This window comes from Pocillopora verrucosa, chromosome 1 (assembly GCF_036669915.1).
Source record: "Pocillopora verrucosa isolate sample1 chromosome 1, ASM3666991v2, whole genome shotgun sequence".
Lineage (NCBI taxonomy): Eukaryota > Metazoa > Cnidaria > Anthozoa > Scleractinia > Pocilloporidae > Pocillopora > Pocillopora verrucosa.
In genome coordinates, this window is record NC_089312.1 from 1534100 (window position 1) to 1547601 (window position 13502).

General features: G+C 39.1%; 1 protein-coding gene across 1 annotated transcript; it reads right to left on the reverse strand.

The window, feature by feature from the left end:
- Positions 1-289: 289 nt before the first annotated feature.
- On the reverse strand, positions 290-12527 carry LOC136278869 (uncharacterized). The gene is made up of 17 exons (XM_066162023.1): positions 12423-12527; positions 10742-11088; positions 10304-10468; positions 9639-9752; positions 9372-9494; positions 8615-8711; positions 8285-8503; positions 7476-7852; positions 6838-7005; positions 6097-6207; positions 5624-5740; positions 5219-5309; positions 4366-4746; positions 3426-3548; positions 2846-2971; positions 2004-2348; positions 290-1394 (listed from the first exon to the last, which is right to left on the reverse strand). Exons 1-17 carry the CDS (start codon positions 12490-12492, stop codon positions 769-771), a joined length of 3600 nt encoding a protein of 1199 aa, XP_066018120.1. The 5' UTR covers positions 12493-12527; the 3' UTR covers positions 290-768.
- Between the last annotated feature and the right edge of the window lie 975 nt (positions 12528-13502).

The window sequence follows — 13502 nt, forward strand, 5'->3', positions numbered from 1 at the left end:
TCTATTCGCGCCAGTCTTACTTGCTCTTTCATACTGAGCGTGGAGGGACCTAGCGGACGTACTCAACATCAGTAGAAAGGATTTAGGAAGGGTGAAAACTGAGACACATCACAAGTAACTATCACAGCAAGGTAAAACTCATATGAAACCACATAAGTACTGTCATTACTACCATAACACTGTTACAGGGACAAGCAAGAAGGAAGGCGAACGCACATTGGTGTTCATTTCATACGCAGTAGGGAGAGACCGCTGAGATAATTGAAAAAAGAAAGAAAGCTGTTATGAACTTTAAAAAAGGCTTTGTGCCACTTTGCTATATCTAGTATTTTATTTACCATTAAAACAGAAGCATTATTCTCGAGAACGTTGTACAAATCATTATTTTTAATGTTTACAAAATTTATAATAAGGAAACATTGACATGAAAGCTTACATAATGAGGTTGCTATTTTCAAAGCGTACCAGATTGTTGATCAACATAAGGATGTTCAGCCTCAGGAAAAAAATCAAATACGTTAAGTTCTCTTTATTTCTAACTTAAAATTTACTCAAGAAATTGGGACCCAAAATTTAGAATTGAGTCAAAAGTATTTGCGATTCAAAGAAAATGTTGTCCCTTCCTACTTGCAGACAGCTTCTGATTATTAACTCTAAATCTATGTTTTACTCATTCAGAAGTGATCTTTCTCTTCTACATAGTATAATAATGTATCTGGTTTCAGCGCATAGAGATAGTGAAAACTCGCAAAATATTTTCAGAGTTTTCTAAGTGTTACATATTACGCTGGCATCCTCATCATGACCACAATTTTCGATTCCCCAGCCTCCATGTGCACAGTTCAATATAGAAGCTTCTCCTCCATGACAGTTTACGTTATCCATCCAGGTGGGGTCAGATCCCTCACCGTATCGCGCGCTATGAGGAGCTGATGATGCACTGGGAAACCCAAGCTCACGGCACACCACATTAGCATCATTCATATCCCAGTCATCATCACACACTGTGCCCCACTGCCCATTGTGGTAAACCTCCACGCGGCCATAACTAGCACCACCATTTACCAAACGGACTGGCGTGTAACACTCCACGCTGGCGTCTCTACTGTGTGTACAATCATGGTCTCCCCATCCACGATGTCTACAGTCATATACATGAGACTCACCTCCTGAGCATGCCAGGTCGTCCATCCAAATTGGACCAGTACCTTGGCCGTGGGTGGCGCCACTGTAGGCTCGATTCGCTCGTGTGTAGCCAAGCTGCCTACACACTACGTTAGCATCGCTGATATCCCACGCATCGTCACAGATTGTCCCCCACTGCCCGTCATAGTAGACTTCAACCCTTCCAACGGCAGTGTTTCCACTGATACGTAAGGATCCAGCGGTAAGAACTAATAACAGAAGTGAAAGAAAAAGTACAAAGTGCATAAATTACTTAAGGTAACTGACATTGTTCTTCTATAACATTAAGTAACCGTTTACCGGATGACTTTAGATGAGAGTAAATTCAGTTCTACAGCCTAGAGCCACCTTACATTATAAAAATCAGCGGGTGGCTCTGAATTGTTAATGGTTTGACTAACTTTTTTTCTTAACTTTTTTTTCCCTAACATAACCATTAGCACTCACGGAACTTGTCTATCGAGTAACACGCACATAAGACTTAACACTAACGGTGTTTCTAAGAGGAAATCGTGTTGCTATGGTAGCGTCATACGTCAAAGCCTCGTCTCAAAGTGGTGAAACATACCTGAACATTTAATTGAAAAATAACTGTCCTACGATCAATCAAAGAACTAATGTTTGAAAAGCTTGTTCCAGGCGTTCAGTTGATAAAACTACGATGGTAAACAGCGTGATAGTACCTGTTATCCAACCCGACCCAAACTCCCCTCATTTTTTTCACGCCGTTTACTGTTGCTCTTAATTTTACCAACTGAACGCCTGGGACGGGCTAGTTTTTTAATTATAATCTTGAACCCCCTTGTGTTAAGGTTTACCTCGATATGCTGCTACAAAACCGTCGTACGTATTTGCGCCATCAGACGAAAACTTTACGTAGAGATTAACAGAAGAACTCGTGATGGGTGGCGGGAGAGAAGATCCACTCATTTTTCTAATCAGAGGCGACGACAGCAACCCACCATCGTACACAGACACGAAATCTGCAGACGATTCAGTACGAAAACTGAAGAAGACAAGTTCTATTACTGCATTGGAAGAAAAATTCCATCGACAATCCATATTGTTGCTATATTGCGAGCCAGCTTGAGTTATTCTGATGTATCCAGATGTACTTGTTGAGGTTGATAACACGCAAGAGCTTGTTGCTGTCAGGCGTGGAGCTGTCGGAAAATAGGAAAATATAAGTAAGATAGGGCTTAAAGAGGTGGAAAAGAAGTCTTATCATGGACCAAGTACGGCCTCGCAAGCGCCATTACTGAAAAGCATGATGGTAAAAATTCCAGCGTGCGTGACATAAGAGGTCCGCAAGTGATCGCTCGAGCTGGGCCGGAAAAAGCCGCGCAGTCCAACGTGAGGTAATACAGAGTAACAAACGCAAAAGCAACAGCCAAAGGAAGTAAATTGACTCGGTCAGTTGAGGCCGGATGGGAAAATATTTGGCTCGAGACATGACATACGGGCTAAGCACAGCATTTAGCCTTCCCGCTCGGGGGCACGGCATAAGAATGGAACGAGACGAAGGGTGTAAACCTGTTAGTCCTTAGAACAGATTAGATATAAACCTTGTGAAGCTCACTGCGAGAAATAAGCTTGAGGCTCTGGCCCTGAAGTGAGAAAGGACGAGCCAACCAACTATCACTATTGTCGATTATTTTACCTTCACATTTCGCCTTTCCATCCCCTACGTATCCTGGCAAACAGGTGCAGTTGTACGAACCAGGAACATTCACACATTGGCCTTGAGCATGACATGAAGATGAACCAGAGCTACACTCGTCAACGTCTGTTCAACAAAAGATTTGAATTTCATGTCATGACACTACGCGCTGCCTATTTACAATACAAGCAAGACATTTGGTTTAATTCTAAAATCAAAAGGAAGAAAATATAGCCAAATGTTTCCTTGCAAACATAAAAGGCTGAAATGATAAATAAAAGAGCTAGATTAGGATAGTTACACTTGTTACTTCGTTTACTTACCAAACTACAAGGTCTATAGATCACTTTAATTTCACTAAAATTAATACTTGGCGGAGAAAAACAGCCAGTCTCTTTATTCTAGCTAATACACGACAAAACCTGGCTGAGTTCATAACGAAAATATTAGATATAAAACACTGTTTTAGACCATTTAATCATTTAATCAATATTTAAACAGGGACATCGCATTTAGTATAGCTAGTTTAAAGAGAGCCCTGTTAGACGTTGGCTATCTATTAGTTACATCACTTATAAACCTGTGCAACTTCTTCCGTTAAGGCGAAATCCAGCTGGACATTGGCAAGAGTACGAACCAAGACTATTCACACAAGTGGCGTTGACCGGGCATTCATGAGCAAATTCCTTGCATTCATTGTAGTCTACGAAGAAAAATGTAAGCAGAATCTTTGTGTTTTTAGTATCACTTCTCAGCTGATATTTAGCATCATTTAACAAAGCTGTGTATTTAGGTTGCTAACGAAAGAATGTAAAGGAGAGAACTGTTACTGTTCGGGGAAGGGCTGTAATTCTCAGTCAAAATGTCAGAAAGATTTTTAAGAATTCCATCAGAGTACTATAATCAAACTATGTTTAGCAACTATAGTTTGTTTTGAAAAAATAATATTCCTTATTATAATGCATAAAATATCTTTGTTAACGCGTAACAAACACATTAATCCCCATTGGGCTTGAAAACATATTTGGTTTTTTATACTCAGATGTAAATTTGAAATTAAACCAAAAAAGGATAAGTAATGTAGGTACGAATCGGGTGCGCTTTGGAGTTAAGTTTTCCATGCAAAAAGACTTTTCAATTTTGTTTTGGCAAAAGACAGCCAAAATTAGTATATGAAGGAAAAAAAACAAATAGGGGTTTAGCAAAGATTTGACATCACCTGAAAGTTATTATAAATAGCACTCTTTTTTCATGGCCAGAATATTGGAACTACATTCAGAGCTTCTAGATTTCAATTTTTTTTCCTTGGAGAGCATGCCTCCGGACTATCCTAGGGGGGAAAAGAGATCGTAAGGCCCCTTCTCCGGGAACAGCCGCCTATTACACCATCGGAAGCCGCGTATGGGAAAAGGTATTGAAACTCGTGCGTTATAAAATCCAGGAAAGTATACGTGTTCCTCTTTTTCTCACAGAACTTTGCTCCGAGTAAATACAATTTTACCATCATCCGGATGACCTACCTTTCTTGCAAGTGAATTTATGACAGTCTGTGCAATTAACATTGTTCCATCTATACTTATGATTTGCAAGGAAACCAAGAGTATGGACGCAGTCCTCATCATGAAAATTGCTTGGTTGATGGCTCGCCCAGTAATGGAAATCAAACTGTGATCCATCACTCCACACGAATGTACCTTCAGTGCTCCTGTCAGAAAGGCCGAGCCAAGAGTGGTCGCCACCATGGAGACTCTGTATGTATACATTTTCTTCTTGACTGTGTATGCTGGGAAGATTAGCCCCAAGAGTGGCGCATGCTGCCTGGCTGCCACCCCAGGAATCACAGGAAGAAATTCTTCTGTAGCAGTATCCCTTATAATAGGCCCATCCTTCCTGACATATGTCTTTTGAGGAAAGGTTAAACGCATTTATTTCAATCACATTTTCTATAAGAAAACATTATGATGCACATGCTTTTTGTTCCAGTATGATTTGTATTGTTTACTCAAGTAAAATTGTTTCTGTTTTTTTTTTTCTGTTTGTTTGTTTGTTTGTTCAGGTACTAATTTGTTTGTTTTCCTTGGCTTGCTTGTTTCCTTGTTCGTTCAAAATTCAAACCTAACGTTGATCGTAAACTTATGGTGCAAACCTCTAACTCACGCTCCAAAACACAGTTATTTAGGATACTACTTAGAAAACACCAATTCACAAAAGTTTACATAATTTCCATTTCTACCTTGTTCTTCATCGCCAGGCGGTATTTATAAAATCTTACAAAGCAATGAGAAGGGAAGAGGGGAGGTAAAGAAAACAAGTGTCGCAAGAAATGCGTCCGGAAACGGACCGCACCCTCTGATTAAAGTAACAAGATATTACCTGCTAATACTGCATATGATACAGTGAGTGGATCAAAGCGGTTGACAAAGACTTCCTTGACACATATTCTAAAGCCAGAGGTGGAGATGTACTGGTGAAAACAAAAATTAAAGGATATAAATACATCTTAAAGAATTACAACGCTTACAAGAGAAACGACAGAACTGCTTGAAAATTCGGTATTTTATCATTTGATAGGTATCCGCACATGGAGCTCTCCTTGCCTTTTACTGCGATATCCTGGATTAATTAAGCAATACGTATAGCTAAGTCAGTTGCGGCATTAAAATGGCATGAAATGATATGATATTCTCGTCCGATCGTTCCTCTGTATGATTAAAAAGTAACAGTTTCTGTGTGCTCTGTTCAGTTGTATCTATTCATTCTTACACGGTTTCAAATTACCTCTATCCAGCTCACTATACCATTGCATTCTGCAGCAGCATTTCCTCCAGAAGTAGAATGTTTAGCAGTCAAAAGTACGGTTGGGGATTTGCTGTAACTACCAATGAAGCTCACATCCTATGGTCGAGAAAATCAAAGGTGAGCAAGTGTGTTTAGATTCAGACGTCAGTAACTCGTAAAACCTTATGGTCGATATTAACTTAAGAAAAATCAATTTGTTCACTGTATCGTCTTTTCATTAGCTAACAGAGAAAAATTGGAGGATGGAAACAGGGTTCTCAGTTACATCAACCATTTCTACCCATAGCGAATGAAGTCAAGCGAATTAGTGATTGTCAAGAGTAACCCCATTTTTCTTTCCAGTGTTCCCTCCGTTTTCCGCTCTCTCGCTTTTTCACTTGTCTCAGCTAAGCGAAAGCCTAGCACAGGTTAGACTTCGCCTTGTTATGCACCCCATTGAAACTTCAAATCACCTTACAGAAGGCAAAGTTATGATTCTTAACAGGCGAAGCGTTGTTTTGAAAGCTGACATCATTGTGTTCCCTAAAGAGCGGTCTCTGAAGAGAATCAAACGCCAGCCAGTTCTGTAGGAAGGTACAAAAAAAGAGAGAAAAATCATCAGTTTTTTTCACGGTAAATTGAGTTTCAGTTGAGCATTGAAATGAGTCAAAAGGACCGGTCGGGGAAAAGGAAAAAATGAGAACTTAGCGTGGAAAGAATCAAACTGCCTGATATGTGAGTTTTACTTTTTAAATGCAAATGCCGAATTCTTTGCGAAATTCTTCTTTCCTGCCGTGTTCATTCTGCTGAGGAAAAGTTTTTATTCCCACCGAAAAATACTTTCGTAACAGAGACTCAATCTGTCAGCTTGAAGACGCTTTCTTTTTCTTTCTTAAATGGCAAATAAATTCTGAGCATCTCCAAAAAACTTGAACAATCGGCTTATTCAACTGTTTGGATTAAACTATATTAAACCGCAATGCAAATTCAGCTAGTTATTCGTATGTTTGATATTACACAAATCGCTTCATAAAAATTACCACCCCGCGATAATTCTACTCATACCTTAATAGGGCTGGTTTGCCCAGCCGAAATATGGTACTTTAAAGTAAAAACAAAACAAAACAAAACAAAACAAAACAAAAAACAAAAAATAAATAAAAAAATAAAAATATATATCCTGTAGTTTCCTGTTCCTATATTTTAATACTTGCCACAGAGATGTCATCATGAACCCCTGCAAAGTTTTGAAACTCTCGTAGACAAATCTTAAACGAACTCGCTGAGACATCTTCCAGCCACACGCTGGTAGCATCATGTTTTAAGCCTGACCTGTAGTGTTCAGCAGTTACAATTACTGTTGGCGAGGCGGGGAACTTTCCCTGAAAAAATAATTCGACGGGGATGTAAGGTGTATATTCAAGCAGAATGAATTCTCCAGATTAGATGATAAACGTGATCTTGCGTTGATTTATGCCAATTGGAGGCCGACCTGCGAGACACAGGAGCCTTCCCCCCCTCCACCTCTTCGGAGCGCGTTTAGGAGTACGCCCCGAACCTGTCAGACCCTGAACCTGTTAAGGAAAATAAATCCGTATTTTCGTTATTCTGATGAAAACAATCGACTTTGAGCATATCGATCATTTAGGAGGCAACGTCCTGACAGTATGTTTAGAATTACGGTGAAATGAAGCAATTCTTTTAAACACAAGAGTACACCAGAACCATCAAGCTTGGGTTCCATTCCAAAAAGGACTCCTATGATACGCGGTACACCCTGTTCAGGCCAAATAAAGGAGTCCCCCCCCCTCCCCCCATCTTTTACAATCCATTATTACAACATTTAACATACGCTTGGAAGGGTAATTGTTTGACAACTAGTTCCAGTCCACCATCTGGAGAACTTTTCTTCACCAGCCACACCCCCAGAGGGAGCACCCTGATATGCGACCCAATCAACGCCGGCAAAGCTATCAGATGGGTAATCATTTCTACCAGCTCGAGTGACACAGGCTGTGAACTGCGTGGTGTTAACACTCTCAACCCAGGGTGCAGTGGCCTCGTGCACGATGGCGGGATCAGAATAATTAAAGTGATTGACAGTAAGTTGAACGTAGATTTTCTTGTGAGGATAAAATATGAAAGGATCGAAGGTTATGGATTCACACTGATTCTCTGCCCAGGAAGGGACGTTCCGAAACTTATGTCTTCCTTTCTGAAGTGGAAAACCTGAAAATGAGCAGAAACAATTTAGTCCATGCCAAATCCACTCAGTAAATGGTACTGTGAGAGGACTAAGTTATTGTTACAAATGTAGAAATTCTCTTGCACTCTTTGGTCGATAATTATTTTCGTTATGAGTTAATACAATGAAATAAATGCTACATGTACAGTGGTTGCTCGTTTCTAATCATCAAGCAGAGTACTAACAAAGTTCCCTTGAAGCAACCAGGAGACCCAGAGGAAGTTTCCATCATGTTGACGCCCAAAAAAGGACTGAATTTGTCAAAAACCAGTTTCATAACATTATGTTCCAAATGTACGTGTGTCTGTTTAGTGACGCTCTCGCTTGAGTTACCTTTCTTGTTAAATCCAGGTCAAAATCTGCCTCTCTTTACCTTCAACCTCACGGTTAACTAATTAGAATCATACTTCTGATACCTGTGCAACTTCCCGGATGATAATAAGAGTAGTTTCCTCTTGCTGTACAAATTTCTTTCTCCAGTAAGCAGAGATTTCTGAAAGTACGGCCGTTGGAGGCACAGACTTGTTCTTCAAATGATGGGCAGCTACTTTCACAGCGACATGTGACCTGCTGGGGACCCAAGGCAACGCAATGACTGTGATATTCACAGCTTACATTCCTACAGGGCTCGAGGTCTGCAGAGAGCAAGCATTTAACGCTGTTATTAAAGAAAGCTATATTGGAAAACGAACAAGAAGAAGAAAACACAGAAAAACACAGAAATGGTTGTTTTATACGTTAATTACCTCCTATGACTAAGTAGTTCACATTTATATTTTCCCTCTGACCACCATAACCTGCGTCATCCTTAATACAAACTCGAAAGTAAGACTTGGTTACTTCCTATCAAACAAAAAGGTCGCACAAGGTAAGTTCTCATAAAAATTCCTTCATCCTAATAAATGAGGTGGAAGGAGGGTCAAGGGTCAAGAGGTATGAAAATTATTGTGAGAAGCCGAGAAACATCAGTCAGTAATCGTATTGAATGGTTAACACTCTCCTTTACTCCAAGACGGAAAAGACATCGTGCATTATAGATTGTATGAAAGTGATAAATGAGCAACATATACATGCCACCATATCTTATTTAACTAGACTGACAGGTTGATGGATGCATATGGATACATGGATGCATGTATGCATTCATGTATGCTTCATGCATATATGCAATACATGCTTGTATACATGCATACATTCATGCATGTATACAAGCACACATCCATACATTCATACATACATGGGTGTGTATGCATGAGTGTATGTATGCATTTAAGCACGCACGCATGGATGTATGCATGCATAAATGTAGAGGAATGAAATGATGGATGGGCAGACGAATAAATGGATGGCTGAAGGAGTCATTCAATTTCATTTTTCGATGATGAAAATAAAACTTATCAAGGATAAAATGCAGTCTTCTTCTCGCTGTAAAGTTAACATCAATTTTTTTGCATAACCTCTACAACCATAGCAATTACGAAAGTGTACAATGGGTTGATATACCTCCAGCCAACTGACTAAGGGACCTTTTGCTTGACTTCCTAGGTTAACAGGGTTGTTGCGTCCATTGAGTACAGTTGTGAGAACAACTGGTGGCTTGTAAAATGGGTTTGTGAAGTTGATGTTCTGCAATAAATTAGAAAAAAAAATCAATTTAGTGGAAGAAATGCAGATCTGATGATCAAAACGTACCTGACATACTAAAAATAATGGCGCTACATTACTGAGAAGACATGAATGCACGCAGTGCCATCTCTTATCTGCACATACCTCGCATAAGGCATAACTGTTTCTTGCATTTGGTGTCTCATATTCAGAAAACACAACTTCCGAGGATTCTTCTGCTCCCCACGAAGATGGATGATTCACATATGCCATCCAGTTCTAGGATTCAGTTGAAATAAAGACGTTGAAAAAAATAATTTTACAATCTGTTTTCTTCCTTGCTCCAAATTCACAAGTGACTCACTTCTTGATGACCAAACTAGCTCGTCTCTCATAATTTTATCCGTATGAATATCCATTAGTTAATTGGATAATAATGAGTGAAGTAGTAGATCACTCGAACCGAAGTTAACTCCGCTTAACTCGGATATTTCAGGCGTTGTTTCCCAGAAGGATGTCATGAAATGGTCTGAAATTGGACAGGCGCAACAAATGCTCTTCCAAGTATAATAAAAACAGAGTAGTGAAACATAACCAATGTTGATGGTCTGGCTGTGGCATTTGATTTTAATTTCCAAAGATATAGGTAAACTAACCACACCAAATGTTCGAAGCTCAAAAATTACTGTTTAAAAGGGTGAAATATTTTCTAAAACTTTTATTGGAACGAGAAGAAAGTTTATTAAAATTTTGTTTGAACATGCCTGCAACAATATGCTTAACCTGAGTTTTATTGGGTTTATATCGAACAACGACCTGGTCCCACATACCACCACAAGGTTACTATGAGGTCCATCAAACGTCCTTGATTCCCTCAGACAAACTTCAAACTGACTTCTGGAGAGGCTTTCAATCCAAACACTCATTGCGTCCTGTAATTGGTTTGAAGCAGTGTGTTTGACAGTTACTTGCACTTTAGGCAGCTGTGAGAAGACCTGATATGCAAAACTCCATCTATCAGCATATTTCATTTCTATGGTACCCACTAATATGGTTAGACGAGCTTTCTACCTCAGCAAAATAAAGGGTTACCATCGCGCTTATCAAAAATTTCTGGGGAAGTGGTTGCCTTCTGATCGTGGTGATGTCTCTCATCAAACGGCTGAGAAGGAGACTACATATTAGTTGAAGACTTTTAATACTCTTGATGAATTTGTGAACATCATGGCGAGACTTATCAACCGAAGTAGACTCCATTTATACATTACCTGAGGAAATGTGACCTGTTCACATTTTGTTCCAGTGGTAAACAGGCCGAAGCTGACTTTTCCATGATAAACTCCCGATTGTGAACCGTGGAACGCGAGCCAATCGATGATGGTGTACCCTCTAGAGCTAAATCCTCCTTGCACCAGACAGGCTTTGAAATCAGCTGCAGTGACATCTTCAACCCAAACAAATGCAATATCGTTGGCAATAGATGAGATATTTCCATGGTTAAGAGAAGCGAACACATACGGAGCTCCACCGGAGAAACGGCTGCTAAATGTCACTGTCTGACAATGGCCTCCGCAACTTCCCTCCTGATTGATGGCAAGTTTTCCTGTCTCAACTCCTAAGAATAAAATTTGAAAACTTTCTGGTGCAATTAACCTATAAGTACTCGGTTACGTGAGGATTACTGTGTAATTTATTGAATGCTACTATAAGGTTTTGAAGGGATTTTCCAGTAGCTGTTTGTCTATTGCAGAATTGAATAGTAAGCGGATACTGATGATACGAGATATCAAGATACCAAGATAGAGGTCAAGTCATTTTACGATAAAATTGCATGTCTCAAATTTTGTCTCATTTTACGAGACACGAAAAAATCACCCGTACAACCCCGCCGTTCTTTTTGATAAATTATTTTCATTTTTTCCAAATCCGCTATTCTAGATAACGATTATAATCTAACATCTAATCTATAATATAACGATCTGGTTTAGTAGAGGTCAAATTGCCTCGAGAGAAAAGCGCTGACCAAGAGCAGTTTTCAAACCATTCTCTACTCCAATAGTCCAAGTTGACGTGCACGTATTTCATCTCAAAAACATGTCAGCCGAATTCGATTAAAATTCAAAAATCTCGTATGTTCATGAGATGGATAACGAAGCATAAAACGAAACTTTCTGGCGATGTACAAATAAAGTTTACTTGGTTGGGGTTGTATCTTTCTTTCGCAAACTTGAATTTACTCATTATGGCGAGAATTCCACTGGAATATCTATTATTCCCGGTCTAACATGTGCAAAAAGTCTGCAAACCAACGCTTATTTCGCGTGAGCCGATCAAACTGCATAATTTAGTCGTACGACCATGCGGAATTTACCAGAAAAAAAATTGTTGATAATTTGAGAAAGAGAAAAATTCCAGACATTTTGATCAAACTAAGTTCGGTCCATAGTTGGGGAAACATTTTTTTTTCTATAAAAGCTCGACTTCTTCTCACAGTGCGTCCCACACCTCAGACTCATGATCAGGCACTTGGTCATCCCATATAATACGCCCGAACTTTTAATATTTTAAGAGAGGCAGTAAGACCCAACATACTACCCGCTAACTGCAGGGATTTTTTACTCTAATTGAAATTTGAACATATCGAGAAGAGAGAAAATGAAAGGTGGAATCACATGCTTTCCGGGTGAACGCATTGTTTCATCCTTCCCCAAAAATAAGTTGATTTATGAAAAAATAAAAGAAACCAACTATCCATTATATCAATCTTAATCATGGCCTTAAAGAAGAACATTCTGTTTACCCATTTTTTAGCTCACTAAGCAGAAGTGTAATTTTTTTTCTAACAGTAAATAACACCGAAGATGACTCGGGAAACTTAGCGATTGTCAAAAGCAAATAAAGACATTGATATACATCGCTTTAGTAAAGAAATTGAACGCAATAAAATACCTTGCACGCTCGGTAAGTAAAAGCAGAGCCAACTCAAAAGAAACACGCCTTTGTTCCTAAAAAACATCATTGCTCTCAAATTTTGAAGTGAACACGACCATTTAGAAACGAACACTGTCACAGAAAGGAATGAAAAGTTGCTATTAGGCAAAAGTGCTTCCAGACATTGAATGACAGGTATCAATCTTATGGGAGTAGACGTTTGTTTCGGTTTGACTGATCGGCATTTTTACTCTTCGTTAAACAGAAATTAAAGAGCACATGGAAACTGATACAAGCTGTAAGCAGCATCCTCGACGAGGCAGCATTTAAAGTTTATCTATACACTACTGAATTCTTTCATCTATCAAATTGAATGTTCTTTTTTTGCAATATCCGAGAAATCGAATCGAATCGCGTAATTTTAAACATGGGGGTCAGTGAACAAGCAACACGTCTTAACTTGATTTAGAAACTGACTTTAAAAGATATTACATCCGTTAAAGTACTTGACCTTGAGCTAAATCAATAGATGGGATGGTGAGACAAGCCAGAACACATAAACTGAAAAACGCAAAATTAAGACCGTTTTTGTGCATCCTTTCAACCTAAATCTCTTGCTACTGGTAGATTCAAATTGACAAGCGAACTTACGTCCGCGATGATGAAAAGTTGCTCATTGGAAACGAGCTCATAATGATATTTATTTTCCCCTAGTCGTTTAGAAATCATTTCAATCTTTAAAATGTTTTCAGTGTGCAAATTGTTGTTGGATGAGACTTGTTTTAAATTTTCAAGCAAACTGCTTGTTCGTTGCGCAAGTAAATTATGTGGTGGCTTAAAGACTCCGGGAATGTGATTCGACCAGCATCAGAAATATGAATTTAAACTGCTCGAAATCACTTCTCGTTCTGTCCGTGACAATTTCTCGAAACTCACGATGTCTTCCAAATATCTATAGTAGTTTTGAGTTTATTTAAGCCACAATGCAGCCGAAAAAGAAGCAAATGCGATTTAGATATAACTAAACGCTTTGGCACCCATTAAAGAGACATAAATTCATGTTTATTGAACGCCTCACATTTTAAAGTCAAAGGCTAT